The sequence below is a fragment of the Acomys minous genome (genome assembly GCF_964271855.1).
Source record: "Acomys minous genome assembly, chromosome: 11".
NCBI lineage: Eukaryota > Metazoa > Chordata > Mammalia > Rodentia > Muridae > Acomys > Acomys minous.
Window position 1 is genome coordinate 37,685,987 of NC_140492.1, and position 21,536 is coordinate 37,707,522.

At 40.3% G+C, this 21,536-nt stretch overlaps 2 protein-coding genes across 9 annotated transcripts in view; both read left to right on the plus strand.

The window, feature by feature from the left end:
• ADGRG7 (adhesion G protein-coupled receptor G7) overlaps positions 1-6,962 on the plus strand; it is a 60,306-nt gene extending 53,344 nt beyond the window's left edge. For all 3 annotated transcript variants that reach the window (XM_084801235.1, XM_084801234.1, XM_084801236.1), the window contains exons 15-16: positions 140-296; positions 6,588-6,962. In XM_084801235.1, the coding sequence (XP_084657361.1) occupies positions 140-296; positions 6,588-6,818 (388 nt within the window). In that variant the 3' untranslated portion in view covers positions 6,819-6,962. The remainder of the gene's footprint in view (positions 1-139; positions 297-6,587) is intronic.
• Positions 6,963-12,588: 5,626 nt separating this feature from the next.
• Positions 12,589-21,536, plus strand: part of TFG (trafficking from ER to golgi regulator) — a 29,078-nt gene continuing 20,130 nt past the window's right edge. Inside the window, exons 1-3 of one of the 6 annotated variants that reach the window (XM_084801553.1) lie at positions 12,589-12,724; positions 16,878-17,109; positions 20,444-20,527. In XM_084801553.1, the coding sequence (XP_084657679.1) occupies positions 16,926-17,109; positions 20,444-20,527 (268 nt within the window). In that variant the 5' untranslated portion in view covers positions 12,589-12,724; positions 16,878-16,925. The other 5 variants (XM_084801556.1, XM_084801555.1, XM_084801554.1 and 2 more) reach the window with 5 other exon arrangements.

Sequence of the window (21,536 nt, forward strand, 5' to 3'; positions counted from 1 at the left end):
GGGGTCATTAGGTGTGGCACAACATTAAGTGAGCAAAGTATATGGGCAGCTGAACATGAAGGCTAAATATGGGTAGTGATGGCATTGGTAAGCAAAAGCCTAATAAACCATATTTTCTTTCTTATTTTCTCTCATGCAGCACGAAAAAGGTCTCATCCCTAAAGAAGATTCTTAGCACATTATCTATTGCCGTTGTTTTTGGAGTTACCTGGATTTTAGCATATGCTATGCTGATTAACAATGATGACATCAGGATTGTTTTCAGCTACATATTCTGTCTTTTCAACACCACTCAGGTATGGTTACAGGTGCTCTGAATGAAGCAGATCATGTGGCATGGTAGATAGCATCACCCTGAACCAATGTTTCCTTCATGTAAAACCCACAGAAGACCGCTGTTTAGTTACCTGCAGGGGGAGTCACTTTTAATAGATTCTGAGAGAAGAACAAATGCTTTCTGTGTCCTTTTCTGGCCTGGAGGTCACAGAATAAGATCTCCATAGGGTTGGCACACAACTCCTTCTTCTCTGAGTAAAAGATACTTCCTCAGGTGGAACACGTCCTTTCCTTTCTCTCATGCAATGAATTTGTTTTTCTTGGAATGGAGCAACGGTTGTTATTCCTTGAACTTGGAACTCTGTGGTTTGCTGAATTCTTTCAATTTTTGAAAAAACGTGTTAAGATTGGATTTAGGTTCAGCATCTGAGCTATCTTTTCTGTAGAATTTTAACTGCATTTATTAACAGTAGTACAGGACATGCCGTGGAGTGTGTGTCAGAGGTCAGAGGCAACATACAGAAGTGAGCTCTCTCCTTCCACCGTGTGGAGTGTGGGGATAGAGCGCAGATCCTCACACTGGTGGCAGGCACCTTCCTTACCCTCTGAGATAACTTTCAGGCCCAGAAGCAAAATATTCACCTTGGAGGGAAAAAACAAACAAACCCTGCTTATTCTGTAGTTGCTGGGTGTGAAGTCTTAAAATACCATTAACGTTAAAGACTGCTAGCTCAGTGGGGAGTTTCTGTCCTAACCAGTATTTTCATCTGTTTAGCGAACAGTGCTTAAAAAAAAAAAAAAAAAAACAAAAACCTGAGTTTGTAGGTTCCCTAGTTTTCCATTTTGCCAGTTTTTCCTTCATTTATTCTAAGTGAAGATTGACCATTCCTCCTCATGATAGATATTTCTGATTATTATATTTTCTATTTACACTAGGATGTCTTTTATTTCTGATAGTTCCTGTTGTCTTAAGGCATACTTTTTCGATTACCCAGTCTTGCAATGCACATTGGTTACATGATCACGTGTGTGCAAGCATGAATGTGTATGTGTGCCTGCATGTGCATTTGCTATGGGCTTCTGTAGCTTAAAATTTAAAGCCTATACTATGTAGGCATCAAATACACAGTTCCTGCCTTGTTGTCTGCTGTGATGGTCTTCATCACCTTTTTGGAGGGTGTAGCTCATTTGGACCTAACGCGCTCATTGATGTAGGTTGTCATTTTACCATTTGTCTTCTGTGGTCATTCGTTTCTATCCCCCTGACCCCCCCCCCCCTACTCAAACTTCTGAGTATAATAGATCATGATGACTCCATTTTAATTTATATTCCAGTAACCAATATCATTTTGCATTGCAGATAAGTTCATGGATGTAGTATACATTCATAACTTTCATAAGGAAATTAAAATTAGTATTTTATGACACTCATAAAATCTGAGGGCCTCATAACAATGTAAGTCTGCTTGCCACCTCTTTCTTCTCCTGTGTTGCCGTTTTCTTGTGTCCTACCTGTGCATATATAATAAACACCACAAAACAGTGTTACTGTTTTTTCCTTAAGTAGACATATACATTTTAAGGAAAAAAATTATATTTGGCCATGTGTCAACCATTTCCAGAGCCCTTCCTTTCTTTCTGAAGATCTAAATGTCATTTGGTGTCATTTTCCTTCAGCCTAAAGTCATCCCTCAGTATATTACTTGTAATTTACGGCTTGGTGACCAAGTATTTTCTTTTAAATAAAAAAACTATTTCTTTTGTTCTCAACCTTGAACCATTTTTTTTCCCATTGGCTGTGGAACTCTGGGTTGACCAAGGCTTTTTCTTTCTTTCTTTCTTTCTTTTTTTTTTTTTTTTTTTTTACATACTGCTACATTTCCTAGTGAGATGTCCTCAGCCATTCATACAGCTCCACTGCACACCAGTGCACTATTTTCCCCTGCTTGCATCAGGGTTTTCCCTTAGCTCTAACATTCAGTATTTTGACTGTGGTACACCCAGCTACTACTTCCTTTGCTGAGCTGTTGGAATCTTTGATGCTCTTCACCGTTATTTGTTCCTGCTCTGCTCCTTTCTCTTCCTTCTGAGAATCCAGTTGATTTGATGTTAGGTCACGTGACACTGCCTCACAGTTCACAGAGAGTGGTCCAGTTTCCCCATTCTTCTGGCTAGTCTTTACGCTAGTGGGCTTTAGGTACTTATTTTCAAAATCATTCATTTTTCTGGGGCTGTATCTATTCTGTTGCTAAGCTTGCTTAGAACTCTTTGCTTGAAGTGTTGTACTTTTTCAGTTTAAGAACTTTTTAAAAATGTTTTTAATTCGTTCTTGTTACATCTCACTGGTTATCCCATCCCTTGTATCCTCCCATTCTTCCCTCCCTCCCATTTTCCCCTTACTCCCCTTCCCTATGACTGTTCCTGAGGGGGATTACCTCCCCCTGTATATGCTCATAGGGTATCAAGTCTCTTCTTGGTAACCTGCTGTCCTTCCTCTGAGCAGTTTAAGAACTTTTATCTGGGTTATTTTCTCATATTCTGTTGACACTTCCTAACTTTTCCATGTTATAAGCACATTTGTGCCGCAGCCCAACATAGAATAGAGTAGTATTTCCAAAGATCAGCTGTTAAGTCTAACGTTCCAGCCGCTCTCTATTCGCTGATACCGTCCATTAGAATGAGTCATACTTTTTTCTTTTCTTTGTAATAATTTTGGTGGTTCCTTGCATGTTAGAAACGGTTCAGCAGAGTGGAGCCAATCTGCACTTTGCTATATTCCTAGCAAGGACTGGCTCAGCAAATAATTACCTTGGATTAAAACTAAGACTCTGTCACTTCTTTGGGTTTTATCACACTTATCAAATTTATTAATGTCTGTTTTCCTTGGTTTATGCACATATATGTATGGGTGTGCGCATGCGTGTGCAGAGGCCAGAAGACGATGATGGGAGTCCTGCCCTGTCATGCTCCACGTTACTCCTTTTGAGACAGGGTCTTCACTGAACTTAGAGCTAGGCTGATGACCGGATGTCCCAGGGTTACTCTTTTTCTCTCCCTCCCTTCTGATGTTGTTGGCACATTTCTGTCACAGCCTACAGTGTACTGTAACAGGCACGTGTGGCCATGCCTACCCTTTTATGTGGGTTCTAGAACCCACACTCAGGTTCTCATCCTTGAACAACACGCACTCATATCCACTGGACCATCTCTTAAACCCCTAGTTCTATTTTTAAGCTTTCCGATCAGTTTTCTCTTAACATTTTTTACACACACATATTTCAGTTAGCTGGAATTTTTTCTCATGGATTTTCATTTTGTTAAAAATAACTTTTTAAGAATTTAGTTAACAGTTAATTAAGAAAACTAGTTAGGTAAAGTAGTGTGTGACCTTAGCCTTAACATTTGGGAGGCAGACGCCGGACGATCTTGAATATGAGGACAGCCCGGGCTACATAGTAAGACCTTGTCTCGGAAACAAAGAGGATAGGCTGGCAATATGGTAGCAAGTAAAAGGTGCCTGTCTAAGCTGAATGACTGAGTTCAGTCCCCGGAATGCCCATGGTAGATAGAACTGACTGACTCCTAGAGGTGTTCCTCTGGCCTTTACACATAGAGTGTGGTGAGTGTGCACTCACACATTTACACACAATCAATCAATAAACAATAAAATATGTTTAAAAAATGAAAGAGACTAGCCAGGCGTGGTGGCACACATACGTAATCCCAACATATGGGGAGGTAGAAACAGGCAGGTCTCTGTGAGTTCGAGGCCAGCCTGGTCTACAAAGCAAGTACAGGACAGCCAAGGTTACACAGAGAAATCCTGTCTCTAAAGACAAAAACAAAAACAAAAAAACAAAACACAAAACAAAGTTATCTATCTATCTGCTAGATAGATAGAAAATTAAAGAGACTAATTAAGATACTTGCTTTTATTCTGTCGTGTTTTGTCACATGTATCTACCATCGTCTTCTTACTTTTATACTGCATATCACATAACATCACCTTGCACATAGAATTTTCTGTAATTATTTTGAATATTTCATTGTATTTTAAAAGTCTATTAATTATAATTATAATTAATTATAAACTTGTTTATTAATGATTAATATAAGATTAAATTTTCAGTTTCCAGAGTATATTGCTGATCTCTGTAAAGTAATATGTGTGGGAGCAAATTTTTTTTGCAATGCTAGGAATCTGACACAAGTCCCTTCACTTGTTAGACAAGCACAATTATTGCTGATTCATAGCCCAAGAAAAAGAATACTATTAATATTGTGTAATTGTTTATTGATTTCTAATTTTTATTGGTATGATTTAAAATTTGTTATGTAATTGACATTGTCAACAATGTTTTCTCTTGACAAATTTAATTACTTACATTATATTTGATATTTGTGTTAAACAAATTTCATTATATATAACTCTCTATTTTAGGAGTTTCCAAGGTATTTCACTGGATTGCCCTAGTGCTTTGACTTCTTTGTTTTAATTAATGGCTCATCAGTGAAAGTATTTTTTAAAATAATCACTTCTGTCAATTGTGAATAAGCATTATTGACTAACTTCCTAGCTGATACTCTGTCTTTAGATGCAGCACATGAACTGAACATTTGTTTGACACCTAATTATGACAAGCTTTTTCCCTCATTGGAATTCTATAGTTATTAAAATCTCATGCTATAGAAAAAAAAATTGTGACATGGTGCAAAATTAACTTTCCTCATGGTTATTCTACTCCCTTTAAACAATAATTTTGACTGCATTTTAGACTACTTGTAGTTTCAATGCACTACAAAGTTCCCAAATGCACATCACCAAACTTTAGAAACAATAATAACATCTTTAGAATTAAAAATATACTTTATAAGTGTTTTGCCTGCACACGTGTGTGCACTAAGTGCATGCCTGATGCCCATGAAGGCAATGAATCCTCTGGAACTGGAGTTACAGATGGTTGTAAGCTATGATGTGCGTGTTGGGAATTAAATCAGGTCCTATGGAAAGGCAGTGAATGCTGCTAACTGCTGAGGCATCTTTCTAGTCCAAAAAGAATATCTTCTATAACCACAATGCACAATCAAACCAGAAAAAACAATACAGATTATATATTTTTTTGGCCAGGATTCCCCAGTGACAATATCTTCTATAATACAGTACACTGTCAAAATCAAAACATTGATCAATATTATTATCCAGCCTACAAACAATAGTATTTAATAGTTTATTTTTATAAATAATGTAAATGAAGAACTAAGAAAGACTTCTTAGAGATTACAATATACTGGGAAGTACATTTCTGTTAGAAACAACAAGTAAGAAACACCACCATATATTGGATAAGGAAGAAAGATCAAAGCCAAAACTGGAGTAATTCGGATCCAAGCTCTGATCATGGATGGATAACCTTGAGCAAATTGTTTAATGCATCTGAATTTCAGCTTCTATATCCATAAATTTGGGATAGTAAGGCTTAGTTTATAGGGCTGATATAAGGATTAAATTCAAAGGATCAAATAATGGTGAATAAATGAGAAGGGTATGAAGTCAATAGGACTTTGGTAAATGTCGGTTTAAAGACATGTAGAAAATAATACCCAGCCTTCTGTGGCTTAACTTCTTATGGACATCTCATTTTCCATATGTAAAGTACAGAGAAGCCATGGATAACAGGGCTTTAAATTTGTGTTATTAAGAAACTATCAAGTGGGATGGAGAAATGGCTCAGCAGTTAGGAGCTCTGGCTGCTCTTCCAGAGGACCTGGGTCCAATTACCAGCATCCACAGGGCAGCTCATAACTGTCTATAACTCCTGTTCCAGGGGATCTGACACCCTCACACAGACATACATATAGTCAGAACATGAATGTATGTAAAATAAAAATAAATTATTTTCTAAAAAAGAAATTGTTGAGTATATAAAATTCCAGCTATGTTACCACCTCTCCAGGAAATGAAACCACAGGATGTTGGAAGTAGAAGAAGAAATGGGCATCCCCCCACCTCTAGTCCCCACCCTGAGCATCTCTTCCACTGGTATAAACTAAAGATACTAAAGACTAGGGAAAGGGCCAACTTGCACAGCAGTAATGGCAGGCCTGGCCATGAACCCTGGTTTTCTAACTATGCATTACATGCAGCACTGGGTACATGACAAAGGCATGCACATGCACGCCAGATGCCAACTCCAGTTGTGACGCAGCTATGGCACCTCACAACCGGAGGGTGAGATAAAACCTCTTCCTTCTGTACTGTGGGGCTCTGTACTGTAATATTGCCTAATATTGATCTTTAATCCCCTTTTCAGGGATTGCAGATATTCATTCTCTACACTGTTCGAACAAAAGTATTCCAGAGCGAAGCTTCCAAAGTACTCAAGTCACTGTCATCATCCTTTGAGAGAGTGAAGCCAATGCCTTCAATCCCTATGAGACTGCGTGTAAGGATGTACAATATGCTCAGGTCCCTACCATCCTTACATGAACGATTTAGGCTCCTGGAGCCATCTGCAGTGACCGAGGAAACCTCAGTGTCTTGAAGGTGACCAAACAAAGTCACCTAAGGGGACTGTTGCCTGACGGTCTTTTCTATTCAACTCATAAAAATTGGATCTGTTTATGTTTTTCTCTACTTCTCCTTGCATACCTTCCTGAATACATATTAAAACTTGTTTATTATTAAACGGACAATGTATTCGATAGTTTGTGTGTACATGTGTGTGTGTGTGTGTGTGTGTGTGTGTGTGGTTTTCACCAGACTATTATGTGAATCAAGTCAAGAAACTCATACCGCATTCAAGATGTCCATTGTTATGTTGTTAAGTGTGCATGACACACTTCCACTATCATGTAGAATTTACAACTAATCTTTTACAATGAGGAAAAATTACCTTCTAGAACAAAATGACTCCTGATAAGTACAGGGAGGGAGTTGCTTGCATACATTACACTTTTGCCAGTGATGAATTTGGCAGCCAGTTTCACCTCTAGGAAAAGTTTGTTTGTTTGTTTGTTTGTTTGTTTGTTTGTTTAAAGTGTTTTGTGGCCAGACTAATCAGCTCTGTGAGAAATAGATAAATGTCTTAGTAGACTGCTAAGTCTCCAGTTATTTACTGTACACGCACGTGCACACACAAACCCTTTAATTTATATATATAATGATTGCTGGTATTCAAATAGAAAAAATATGTAGTCATGATCATATGTCTGGCTTTTAGAAGCGCTAGCTAGTCACAGCACACCAAACCCTTGCGTTAGGAATGACTTCCTCTGGAGTGGGACTTAGGAGAATGTTCCCTTTTTGTCATAAACCAGACTTCTGGCATGAGTGTATGAAGTAAGGAAGTAACGGATTTCATGTGAGCTTGGCATATAGCCTTCCCAGCATTCCCTACACACTGCATTCTTTCCTTAACTTTATTTAACTTTTTAAGTGTGTGTCTGTTCTTTAACCTGCACGTATATCTATGCATCATGCGCATGTAGTGCCTGTGGAGGCCGGGAGAGGGTCAGATCCACTGGGCCTGGAGTGACAGTTGTGAGCAGACATACTGGTCCTAGGAATCGAACCTGGGTCCTCGGGAACAGCACCCAGTGTTCTTAAGTGCCAATCCTTCTTCTCATCATTACTCAAAGAGTGTGCATTCTTACAGAAGTGGTAGCAAATGACAATTGCATTCCTAGGCAAGCCAAGCCAAGCCTATTTGATCTATAGTATACATGAGACCTTATGGGGGAGAAGAAAGTACAGAAGAAAAACAATTCTGAAAGGTCAGTACTCTAAGTGGCAATATAGTGCTGGACAAAGAGAAAAATGATAAGATGCCAATTGACTTAAAATTTGATCAGATGAAAAGATCCATTAAGCAAAGCCCTGTAGATGTGAGAATGAAAGTCACTGAAGAGCTACATTCAGCCAGAGGAGGATAAGATTCCTTGGTGGCTAAAGTTGCTTCTTTGTTTTTTTCAGAATCTTTGGAGTATTATCAAGTAAAATTTCATATAATGTTCCTTTAAATGCGCAAGGTCCACATGCAATTGTGGAGACTAATTCATGTGAAACCCAACCAGTAGACGATTACTCCTTTGGTCTGAACCTTTACCTCAGGTGCTAGTCAGCAGTTGGTGGGACAGATCTAACTCAACTGTGGGTTAAAGGTTAAAGTGAATTTGCTGGCTCAATTGATGTAAAGTCCAAGGGCCAAAATGGCTATAGATAAGTTCCTATAGTCTGTTCTGCCTAGAGCAATCACAGGTCTTGTTTGGGACCCTGAGTTAGGTGCTGGAAATAGCTATTTTAAACTTTCAAGTGCAGGTAACGTTAACTCCAGGTCTGATAGTAATGTGTCGGGATTTGTTCTCCATTTCCTGTCTCTACGTGTTTACCATTGCTCTCAAATATGATTAATAAGTCAGCACTCCCACCTCTCCAGCATTGAGATCTATCAAGAAGAGGGATTTCATTCCTCCTGGCAAATCACAAGTCACATCCTACCGGGCTTTAATTCTTACGATTGCACCAGGAAGCAGGGGTGTTTAAAGTAGAGGGACTCTAAGACAGGCGATTTATTTTTATGGTATTTTAAAAAGCGCAGAGAAAAATGCGACCCACCTCAGATAACCACAGAGACCCGAAGAATGAAACATGAACATGTGAGCTGGAGCTGAGCCACGCTTCTTCCCAGTGCGGTGGGTTAGAGACAGAGTCAACCAGCTTTCACTAGAAGAGAGGCAGAGGAGACCCTAGGCTGCCACCACCTCCTACCCCACAGCTTCCCAGCACATCTCACATTGGATGCAATCAGCAAAAAGCCAAGAGACAGAAGTCTATGGAGCACAGTCAGCCCTGTGCAACAAAATATGGTGGGCAGCGAGAGACGAGAACCAGGGGACAAGGAAGCCCAGAGCTGGTATGTCCTACCCAGGACATGTATATTATGTTGGACGGTGTTGGTGTAGACTAGGTCAAGTACCCACTGTGAAGGAGAGATTAGGGGTGACTTGATGGACAGATGATTATTAAGCACCATGAAGAATGGGCAATTGCATCACAGAAGGGATGCTGACAGCAATATTTAGAGGTCTACTACGTCGGACAAGACACAAATATCTTCTGGCAAATGAGCCAGTCTAAGACTGGTCAGTCATGTCCCAAATCTGAAGTGTGTTTGAATGGGATCTTGCATAGGGAGAGTAGGAAAAGAGTGAATAAGGAAGACTTGCAGGTTTTCACGCTGCTGTATATGAGCAGCTCTTACTTTGCACATTTTCTGGTTACCTTTGTGTGACAACAGTTCCTCTTTTAGTCAGTGTCAAGGGAAATCATCTGACCTTTGGGTCTTCTTGCCTGCGTCTTAACTCAGAGTTGAAGGTTCACTGTTCAACTGCCAGCTGGGCTTGCCTTTTCTCTTACCCTTTACAGCTGTAAGTTTATCTTGCTTCTTCTTCCTTTTTTTTTTTTTCCTGTCTTGTCAGTAACAAATGGTAATCGTTCTCAAGCTCACTGCCTCACTTAGAAGATCTAGGCGTTCTTTCTAAACAGTTGAGAGACTGACATCAAAAATAGCGGCTGGTAGATACATCAGCTTGTCAACTGCGGGGACTCTCTCTGTGGAGCCTCACTCACGTAGTGATCAGACAGTTCTCGTTCCTGCCTCCAAAGATGACGTCTAATGTGATGAAGGAGCTGCAGGCTGCTGGGTTACAGTCAACTGATAACAGCAGGGTCCATTTGGAAAGGTATTCACGAACACAAGAATGGTAAAGTCAAACACTCCCACAAGCCACCCCAGATAAACAGATTAACAAATGAACAAAGGACCTAAATAGATATTTCCCCAAAGATGTCACAATATATTAATATGAAAATACTGATGGAATGGAAATCAAACCACAGAGAAACAGCTGGGCAGAAGGGCAGGAAGTGGAAGGCGGGGCTTGCTGGGAGCAGGAAGAGCAAGTTTGGCAGTTGGGAGGAGAGAAGGTTGACTGGTGTAGGAGAACGAAGGGGAGAATGGCCACAGGAGCACCATAGTGGCAAATGCTTGGGGTATATGTACTATATATCAGTTTAGAGTAGTTTGTTTACCATAGTTTAGGAGAAGATTTGTATTAGTATAGATTCTGCCCAGCGTTGTGCTAGCAGCTTTAAAGTGAACACTTCAGACTCTGTGCCTTTATTTAGCATCTTAGGCTGAACTGATGCATTTATACTGTAACACTCTTACAACATTTTTGTGCAAGTCCTTGGGCTAACATTTTATTTTACCTTAAAATATTGCTTGGTGTTGCTGGGTCACAGAGTAATTTTAATTTATTTTAAAGCATTTTATTAAGACAACAACAGCTGAGCTATTTTCTATGGCGGCTGAATCATTTTACAGTGCCAACAGCAATATGTAGAGGTTTAGCAATAACTTTAAATGTTCTGGTTTGTTAATTATTCCAGAGAGTGAAAATACTTACAATTCATTTTCAGCCCATTGATAACTCTTCTGAATGCCAGCTCTTAAATGGAGATGTGGAGTGTGTGTGTGTATGCGTGTGCGTGTGCGTGTGTGTGTGTGTAGAGCAGGGTGGCATGATCCAATGTTGTTATCGCTTACAAGCTATTCCCAAGGGCCTATGGTACAGCTCCTATCTGAATTGTTCCTTCGGTGGAACTTTGCTACACGTAGAGGTATGATCTTTACAATTTGTCGAACTTTGATATGAGTTGCCATGAAACCAGGATACAGTAATTGAAACTTTCTGGACCATGGTGATAATAAACGTAGATGATTTTTTTTCTCTCTCTAGTACTCATTAGGCAGCAACAGAGAAGGGACAAGTTCTAGACTAGGAGTTTAGATCATAGTTACAAGTTATGTGATCTGAGATAAGAACACAAGACATTGGAAGACAAGGCAAACTGAATTTCCTACCACTACTGAAACGCGTGCCTGTAAAGGTAGGCTGAAATTATTCTTAACAATATTACCTCCCGTCAAGTAATGTGTGAGTATATTGTCCTTAAAACAGACAAACAACAGTGCTAAAGTCCTCTCGGAATACTGTTACTAAATCCACAAACCTCTACTCTCCAGATCATTCTGGCTGTGAGATCTCCATGTTTCATCTAGATTAAAAAGGAAGTATACTCAAATTATATAGCTCTAGTCATGGTAGGCTTTTTACACAGATGGTAAAGGAAACTGTGCCCATGTCTAGGGCTACTTACAGATAGGGTGTTATAGAAAGGATAAAAAGGAAATGTAGCAAAGGAAAAAAAAAAAACCCATAAAGGTAGAAGTCTGAATGAAACCAGAACACACACTTTCTTCCTGGACACACTTTAGTTTTCCAGGAATAGGTCCCCAAACCATGTAAGAAGCTGGAAGTAAGAGACAGCAGAGTTAGACTATGGCACTCCACTTTGGTTTAACTTTTCTTGCTGTTGTCGGTTATTGGATGACAGTGGGCATCCATTGGTTGCTGTGTACTGAAATTCTTGGCACCCAGAATGCAAGCAGTGTTCAGCATAAAATGCTTTTATTCAAACACTTTAAACACAACACACACAGCTCTTAATAAAGAATAGTTGAAGCGTTCTTGAATTCTAATTGCTCAGACACTACCCAGGGGCCAAGCTCGTAAGCAGTCTTTCTAAGAACGGCAATCTCGTGCTCCCAACTCTTTTTTTTTTTTTTTTTTTTTTTTTTGGCGTGCCAAGATAACTTGTTGAAACTTTATCTGTGCATCCAAAAATGTCTTTGACGTTTAACTGCATATGTATCTTTTCATTGTTTTACAGTTTTTTCTCTCGAAAATAAAACATTAACGGGTATGCACGTTCCTACGTGCAAGGTGTGCAAGGTTCCTCTGCTCCATTCCTTTTGTCCTAGATTCTGACTTAAATTTAGGAAGACGGGCAGAGCTACAAGTCACGTAGGCGCCCACTGAACTCTGTGGCCTTCCTAAACGTTTGGGTACAGCCTAGCTAGGGAACTGACTCATCAGCCTTCCCAGCACTCACATGGCAACGCGCGTAGGCGCCCAATGAATGGATGGATGTGTAGAAAGAAGGCGGGAAAAGGGTTCGTCTTTTCGAGATGTGACTGACTCTCTCACTGCGACAGCCACAACTAACTCAACAACAAGAACCAAACTGGTTGACACAGACACCGGCTTCCACCAGGCTCTCGGGACAAGTCCAGCCCAGCCGACCCCGCCCCGCCCACCGGGGGGAGAGCTAGGAAACTTCTCGCTGTCCGGAAAACCGGAAGTGCTGGTGACTCCCCCGCGCATGCGTGCCCGCCTCAGCTCGCACTTCCTACACCGGGTTCATCCAGGGAAGGAGCGGGGCCGCTCACCCGACACGGCTAGGTCTTCGCCCGCCCAGCGCCTCACTCGGCCGCGCATGCGTCCGGGCTGGCCCGTTCGCCGTGAGGCGGGGCGACGAGACAGGGTATTTTTTTTTTCCCCCTTCCCTCTTTGCTCCCGCCCCTGCTCTTCCCACCTGCCACGTACGGGCCCGCGGCTCTCGCTAGGCTTGTTGGGTGTGTGCGATTGGCCAGGCCTGCGCAGCCTTTGCTGCTCGCTGCTCGGCGAGGCTCGGCGGACGGCGGCGGCGGCGGCGGCGGCCGAGCGGACGGTGCCCGAAGCCTCCCTGCGACACTGCGGAGCCCCGTGTGGCCCGGGTGAGCGGGTACGGCCCCCGGAGCCCCGCGCGCTGAGGTCGGGGGGCGAGGGGGGGGGAACCCGGGGAGGGGGATCCGGGAGAGCCGGAGAGCTTCTGGAACCTCCCAGGGCCCGGCGGGTGGGGTCGGGGACCGTGGGAAGGGGCTGTGAGTGAGTGAGGGCTGAGGGGAGGCGGCCGAGCGGCCCCGCGCGGGGGAGGGGCGACCGCGGCGGGGGGGGGGGGAGGGGAGGGAGGCCACGGGGCCTGGCCTGGTCTGGCCGGCGTTCCTGTACCCCTCAGGCCCCAGGGAGTTAAATTACCAGAGGTAGAGAAAAAAAAGGGGGAGATTGAAGGGACCTGGGGCGTGTGGTGACTCACCCTCTGGAGCTTTGCGGCTTGCAAGTTAGTGGCAGAAAAAAAAGGGGGGTTTTGAGGAGTCACGCAACATTTGTGCCTAAACCCCCCAGAGTGGCTTGGATGGTGGAGCGTGGACCCCGAGGGAATAAATAGATTGAGGTCACAAAAAGGAACCCCAGTCCGACCTACATTGTCATGCTTAGTGTCCTCTTGAGGCCGTACCCAGTTTTACTGATGACAGTCCCTAACTTTTGTAAGTTTGTGTCCCTGGGCACTGTGGGAAGAATTGTAGATACCTAATCTCAAGAGATGATAACGCAGTTAGCTGGTACTCCCCCTTCGCATATGAAAAAAGTATACACGCTAGAGAAGAACTTGAGTTCGCTTAGGTACCAGTGAAAATGGTTACCGTTCTTGTCACACACAGTGCGTCTCATAAAGATTTTTGAGGCCTCTCAGAATAATCAAGGTTTTTTTGTTTTTGTTTGTTTTGAATCAAGAATAGTCACTTTTTTTTTTTTTTGTGGTAGAGTTCTCTTTTGAGGGTGGGGCAGCTAGACAGTGGTGGGGCACACCTTTAATCCCAGAACTCAGGAGGCAGAGGCAGAAGGATTTCTTGAGTTCAAGGCCAGCCTGGTCTACAGAGTGAGTTCCGGGACAGCCAAGGCTACAACAGATAATCCCTGTCTCAAAACACACACACACACACACACACACACACACACACACACAAAAGCAAAACAACGAAAAAAAGAAACTATAATGAGAGTGAGGGCTTTAGCAAGAGGAGCCTGAGGCTTGACTAGTGAACTTACCGCCTAGTTAGGGGTCAGGTTTTATGTCGTTGGGCACAACAGTTTATCCCAGTTGTCAGAAAACTGACTGGATGTGGAGGACAGGTGTGTGGTTGAGTCACTTAGGGACGTGAGTACCAAGACAGCAACAAGATAAAGCATGCCATAGGGATCTCACCAGCAGCTGTAGGAACTAGTTCTTGTTAACCTCTACCCTGCTCGAGAAAATCAGGACCAGAGTTGACACCTGTGTGGGTGAGGTTCTCTCTTGGGATGGGAAATGACCGTGATGCTTGTGTATTTCCCTGAGATCACTGCCCAAACGGGGCACAGCTTTTAGCAAAGATTGCAGGGCATTTTACAGTCAGAAGGAAACACTAGAAGTGAATCTGGGCAGATGGTAAGGATATGTGATGCTCAACTTTAGGTCCATGGGAGCTGAGTGCCTCCCAGTTCCATCAGAGGGCACATTACCAAGTAAGTTTGTGCTGAAACTTTGTTATACTTGCGGATGTATCTTGATATGAGGTGCTCCTTTTGGCCATGCAAAGAAGTATGAGATGATTTGATTCAGAAACTGTCAGTGTTCCAGCTTTTTTCTCCAGGGGCCTTTGCTCATTGTGCAGGAAACAGAAAACTCCTTAAATACCTTAAATATGTTGGGTAATATTTTAGGTGCTTCTGGGAATATATACTAGTGTTTTACTGAAACTGAGCACTGGTCCTTTATATATTGCTGGCTTCTGTGGCCTATAACAGAAGGCAGTAAATGTGAATGTATTGGAAGATGTTCATTCCTGTTGGGCTGTCAGTGAAAGTGTGGGGTATTTACCATCTTGTTAAAGTTACTGTATTTTGGAGCCTGGGATATAGTACTTGGTCTGTAAGTAACTTTCTAAAGGCACAGAACAACTTTGACCAACATTGAAGAGTAGGTTCTATAGAAGTTTCGGGTCATCACGGCCCTTAGGGGTAGGTCATTGTGTGCTCTTTGCGTTAAGATAAGTGTGGCATCCAGATTGTGGAACATAGTTCACTTTGTTCTGCCTTGACCTTGTAGCGTTGGGTTTAGTTTAATGTCTCATTTCATTTAAGAGTTACTAATAAAAATGTAATCTTCCCAGCGGATGGTGAGGGGTGTCTTCATTTAAGGGATAGTTAGATGCAAAGACTGTGAGGACCGTTGAGAGATTTATATAAAATAATCATGATGTAAGTTAGGATTCATTAAAAACTTTACAAGTTGAATAGTTTGGTGATTTGATGAGAGAGATTTTCCACATTAAAGGGGTGGGGGCAAAATAATTGCAGAGAGGTGCAACGACGGAGATTAAGTTTAGAGAAGGAAACTGAAAGCTGCCAGTAGTGAAAGTTCAAGATTGGAAGCAAAATGGCTGGTAGGAGGTTTAGGACAGCCGAAATGGCTCTTAGTGGTCATTACTTGGAACAGGTGAAAAGAGTTTTCATGTACTAGTTTTGAAGAGGAGCTGAGTTCAGTTTCCAGTACCCATATCAGAGGAATCCCAACCACCTATACCTCCAGCTCCTGGTGATCCAACTGGCCTCCTGGGGCACCTGCACACAAGTTTTAAAAAGAATCTTAAAAAAAAAAAATAAAGGAAAGAATGCAGTCTGATCATACACACCCGTTCTGATTGGAGGTAATGCGGGTTGATAGGTTAATGGAGTTGTATAGCTTGATCTTGGATAGTTGTCTGAAACTCAGGAGAATATTACTCATTTGTCCTTTCTCTTTGAGTTTCTAAAGTTAGAAAAAGTACTCTTGAGATCTTATTTAGGAAAAAATAGGAGGTTCTGATTTCATGTGCATACATGCCTCCTCTTCCAGGTCAACATTAGATTACAAGTTAACAATTTGTAGCCATTGTCTGTGTGAATAACTGCTGTGTACAGGCCTCTTCTACACTCCAGAAAGATAAGCAAAACAGGAACTCCTGTATAGTGGAGAGGCCAGTAACAAAACAAGACCGTACCTATGTCTTATAGTGTTTAGTACGTTGAAGAAAAATAAATCAGGGTGAGAAGATAGTGAATGAGGCTCATTTTAAATTAGAAGATGAATATAATTAGCAGTGTGGTTCCAGTGACTGGTATGAAAGAGTTCAAGGCAAAGGATACAGTAAACACAAAGCCTTTTGTTGGGGGGAGATCTTAAACATTGGTGTAGCAGATTGCGAGTAAGGGTAAGAAATAGCAAGTTTTCCCTTTTTCTATGGAATTCATGGGAAATTCCAAGCATAATGACATTAGATTTTAAGAACAGACCTCTTGTTTATTGAAAGTTCAGTGAAAGTGGATGGAGGTAAATACACAGACTACTTGAGACATTTTGAAATTAATCAGGCAAAGTGTTTATAGGAAGGTACCAAATTGATTGGATTACCAAAATATTTTAAGGATGGTGGTAGCAACCAGGTTTGCTGCCACTTTAGGTGTAATGTTTGAGAAAAAGGAAATGGTAAGGCTTTTTGTTTTTTTCTTTCTTGTGTCACTAGAAGAAAGGAGTTGCCAGTTACATGTGAAAGCTTTAGGAAAGACAGCTTTGGGGTCGAAGATCAAGAATTTATTTTTAGACAGATAGTATTACTATCATCAGTTAAGTAGTTGAGTATGTGAGTAATATAATACTATACATAATAATAAAAACTGGATTAGTAATAAAATGCTTCCAAACTATTTATAATATACATAAACAATAACATTCTCATAGTTCTGCTTTCAACTTTTAACCTGTTTTGTTGTTTACTCATCAAAACTATCTTCTTCAGGTTTTTTTCCCCCTAGAGTTGTGTATATAGTGCATCCTGGAGTCCACCATGAACGGACAGTTGGACCTAAGTGGGAAGCTGATTATCAAAGCTCAACTTGGGGAAGATATCCGACGGATTCCCATTCATAATGAAGACATTACTTACGATGAACTAGTGCTAATGATGCAGCGAGTATTCAGAGGAAAACTTCTGAGTAATGATGAAGTTACAATAAAGTATAAGGATGAAGGTAAGATTTTTAAGGTTTAAGTATTATGTTTCTTTTACCTATTTTTCACCCCCAATGGACTATCCCTGTCCCCCCAACATTGAGTGACCATTTTCTTTTATTTACTATTTGTGTAGTTCATACAATTCCTTTGTGTGTTAAAAACGTCATTTATTTTTAGAAATTAGTATCTGATATTGTCACATGCACTGTATACATACTTTTTTTCTCCTCCCGCCCAAATTTCCACATGTGTATTCGAAGTTGAAAGGGATTCTCACACAACATGTATTGAATGAAAAAGGATTTCTTTACTAACCAGCTCCGAGAAAGTTGGCTTACAGGCTGGTGTCTCTCTGTATCTCTTTATTCTTTTTCTCCTCTTCCTTTGGCAGTGGCTTACATGTAGTTGAAGACTAACATGTAACTTGAGGCTTGCTACACCTGGCCAGATGTGTTTCTTTGTTGCAGGAGTTTTCAGTGTGCATTACGCTGATCTGCCTTGTCAATTTATTGTATGCAGTGTTCCTGGGCTCATTTGACCACAACTATTTTTTACAGGGATAACTGCTGCTTGACAAATATTTCATCAAACATACTAGAATTACAGTTGTAGGCTACATTCATTTCCAATTTAACTATTGCTCAGGCTTCTCTGTTCACATTGCTGTTAAAACTTTCTTTTTAGGAGGTTACCAGTGTCATTTATACTATTGACATCATCTTCAGTCTGTCTCATCTTGAGCTTAGCATTTAGCATTGCTACTTATGCTGTCTTTGATGAAACACCGATATCCCTTAATCTCTCTACCACTGCTTTTCCTGATTTTCTTCTCATCACTAACAGCTGCTTTTCTGTGAGGACTGGCTTTAATCATGATGGTTATTATTATAGAAACCTTATGTTCCCAGTGGCTCAACATTCAAGAAATCGAGAAGTATGATCTAGCATCCTGTGCTTTACTCTGAGCATTTACCTGCAGCATATGGAGAGATTTTACTTGCTTGGGTTTGAGATGTTGTATGACTGTACACATAGCATTGGTCAGAGCCTGGTCATATGGCTTTGCTGAGCTATAGTGGAAGTTGTTCATCCCTGGGCACCTCTTTCGTTCGCGTTGCCCATTGTCAGTCAGCTGGTGATTAGCTGACTTGGTTATCTGCCAGTATGAGTGAGTTCTTTCTTGCTGACTGTGGTCTGAGAGGACCCAAACTAATGTTTGCGGGTCCCTCATGTTCTTCTTACTCCTTTGAGCAATCTCATCTGTTTATAATTACAAGGTCTCACTTCTGTACTGTTCAAACATGTTCTGTAGTTGAGTGAAATTCTTCTCTTTTGAATTTACAACGCAGCTTGATTTTTAAATTGTATCATCTTCTCCCCCCCCCCCCCCCACAAATTAGGACTTCTAGGTAATCACTCTACCACCCAGCCACAACTAAAAATTGTAATAATCATTTTAACTTAATATACTGTATTCTTGCCTCACAAGAAGCACATCTTACGCTGACTTATGACTGGCTTTCTCTTTTTCTCCCTTTCATGAAGGGGAAGGTCACCAAACCGAAGGATCAGGGAATAAACACCTCAGCTTCCCATCTCTAGAAGACCTCTGTCATACTACCGGTCATTTTTGACAACTTAAAAATGTAAAAGACACTCACAGTTCACTATTCTGCTAAAACAGGAGAGTTTGAGTGTGGTGTGTGGCTCCCACTTTCAAATATCTTCCTTATTGAAATTTGTCTTCCATATCTAGTTACCATGTTGTATTTCTTTCCTTTCTCCCTTTCTTTTTTGTTATGTTTTTAAAAAATAATTAATTTATTTAGATTGTTGTTTCATAGTCTGTGTTGCCCACTACATGCGATGGCAACTTAGATAATTGTTCCCACAGAGATACTCATCTGTGTCTTAGTCAGGGCTTTATTCCTGTGAAGAGACTCACGCCATGACCACAGCAACTCTTATAAAGAAAAACATTTACTTGGGGCTGACTTACAGTTTCAGAGGTTAAGTCTGTTACCATCATGGCTGGAAGCATGGTGGCATGCAGGCAGACATGGTGCTGAAGAAGGAGCTGAGGGTCCTACATCTGGATCCGCAGGAGGAGACTGTTCCACACTGTGTGTGTGTAGCCTGAGCATGGGAGACCCCAGCGCCCACTTCTACAGTGACTTCCTACAGCAAGGCCGCATCTGTAGTTTTAATTCCCATGGGCCAGTCATTCACACACAGAGTGTATGGGGGCCATTCCTGTTCAGACCACCACACACTATGTGATTCAAGAAAAGAAAAGAGACCACAGAAAGTTTCACTCTTTGCATCTGTATGTTATTTTCTTTAAAATGTGCTTATGAACAGAATCCTTGAGAATGGAGCACTATTAAGCATGTATGCTATAGGTATGAGTCCATAGATGGGTCTGCTTAAAAAGATCTAAAAACAGTCAAAAAATACCTAGTTATGCTTAGTTTTTGACATGTTTGTTTGTTCAAAATAAACATGTCTTACAAGTTTTAAAGTTAGTTTAGGAGAGTGCCCCAGGATAAAACTTCTTACCCAGTTTTGTGAGACACCCTCAGCTGACTTTTCCGGATAGTTACCCCTACTCTAAATCTTTCCTTAGGTTTTTGAATGCTTTTGAAACATTCAGTTGATAGTCTAATTACAGTATTTTTGTTTTTAAAATCCTAAGGGATCTCAGTCTTCAGCATGCATTATTTTATATATATTTACATAAGAACATGATTTTTCTGGAGAAAATTTAGTGTTTCATCTTCAGCATGATCAGTGATCTAAAAGTTTTATCCTGGTTTACTAAAGCAGTCCTATAAACCCTTTTGCAGCTCTATGATTTATGTAATTCCCTCTTGATTTGTATTACTGTATTTACTAAAAGTAAGGATTTGAAAAATAGGAATCCTTGTTTTCATATTTGGTAAATTTATTTGTTATAGAATTGAGATTTTTCAGTCTAGTAATTTGTGATTTGTACATCTCTTAGGACTAAAAGTAAATGTGTATGGTTCATTTGTGAGGTAGAGTTTCTCTGTGTAGCCCTGGCTATCCTCAACTCAGAGATTGGCCTGTCTCTGCCTCCCAAATGTTTAGATTAAAGGCATGCGCCACTACGCCAGGCTTAACTTTAGCTACAGTTTCTCAATATGATAAATGTTTACAAGATTAGTAGACAAAGTTGATTTACTATTTTAAAAAAATCTTTCTTTGATGATACTTAATTCTTATGTGTTATTCTAATTGTGCTCTTTAATTTACATTTTGTTTTTATTTTTTGTATGCTCTAGTTTACTACTGATGCAAATCTGAAATTATTTTTCTTTTGAATTTCAGATGGAGATCTTATAACAATTTTTGATAGTTCTGACCTTTCCTTTGCAATTCAGTGTAGTAGAATACTGAAACTGACATTATTTGGTAAGTGGCAAACTTTATAATGAATTTACTTCCTGATATGTTTTTGTTTGCTTTGGCTTTTCTCCTTTAATGGCTCAGAGTTACATAATACTTTAAAATACTTAAAACATTTGCATTCAGGTGAGAGTTTTAATGACTTGAAACTTTATGTATTGGTAGACGTTTGATTCAGGCAAAACAAGATTATTTTGTTTTTGAGATGAGATGTAACATAGGAATCTCTAGTAAGAATTCTGTAGTTTTAATTTTGTAGTGTCAGAATTTTGGCTTTTTAAGGTTATGTTTGGGAAAATTAATGTGTTAAATTCTACATTTGTTTTATTACCCCAAGTATGTCAGATTTAGAAGTAATTGCAGGGTTCAAACTACCTCTGAGGTCTCTAAGAACTTGTAATTATCTTTTTCTATATTATGTTTTTACTTTTTCTCAGGGCTTAGCATGTAAGTCTGCTAGTTTGGATATTATATTTCAGGGAATAAAGGATAATGACAATGAGTCTTAGATATGGCTCAGTAGTAGTATACATGCCTGGCATGCACACAGACGCAGATTCTAGTCCCAATGTTAAAATAAAAATAAGCTGAACATAATGCTGATTAAAAAAAAATAAGACATTTAATCTTAGATTTTATTTTGTTTTAGGTCTAATAGATTTGCCAAATAGAATCCTTATTAGATAAGATAGTAACAATTGCAGAGTTAAAGTAGTCACTTGATTGTGGTTATGTGAAAAATAAAACTAAAATACGTACTTTCTTTTGTTTAGGATTTAATTTTTTGAGATTATTCTGAACCTTAGTGTTTTATAAAATGTAACCTTGTACTGTTGGTTTGTTTTTATGTTTTTTTCTCCATTCAGGTAAAGCAAATATGAGTTAGGTTTTGTTTTAATGTTAACAAAACCTATTTAAAAGTTTTAATAGAGGATACCTTTTCACAATGTCTCTTTTGGCCAGAGAAAAGGAAAATACTCTGAACCCTTTCTTCCCAAACACAGAGAATGTGCTA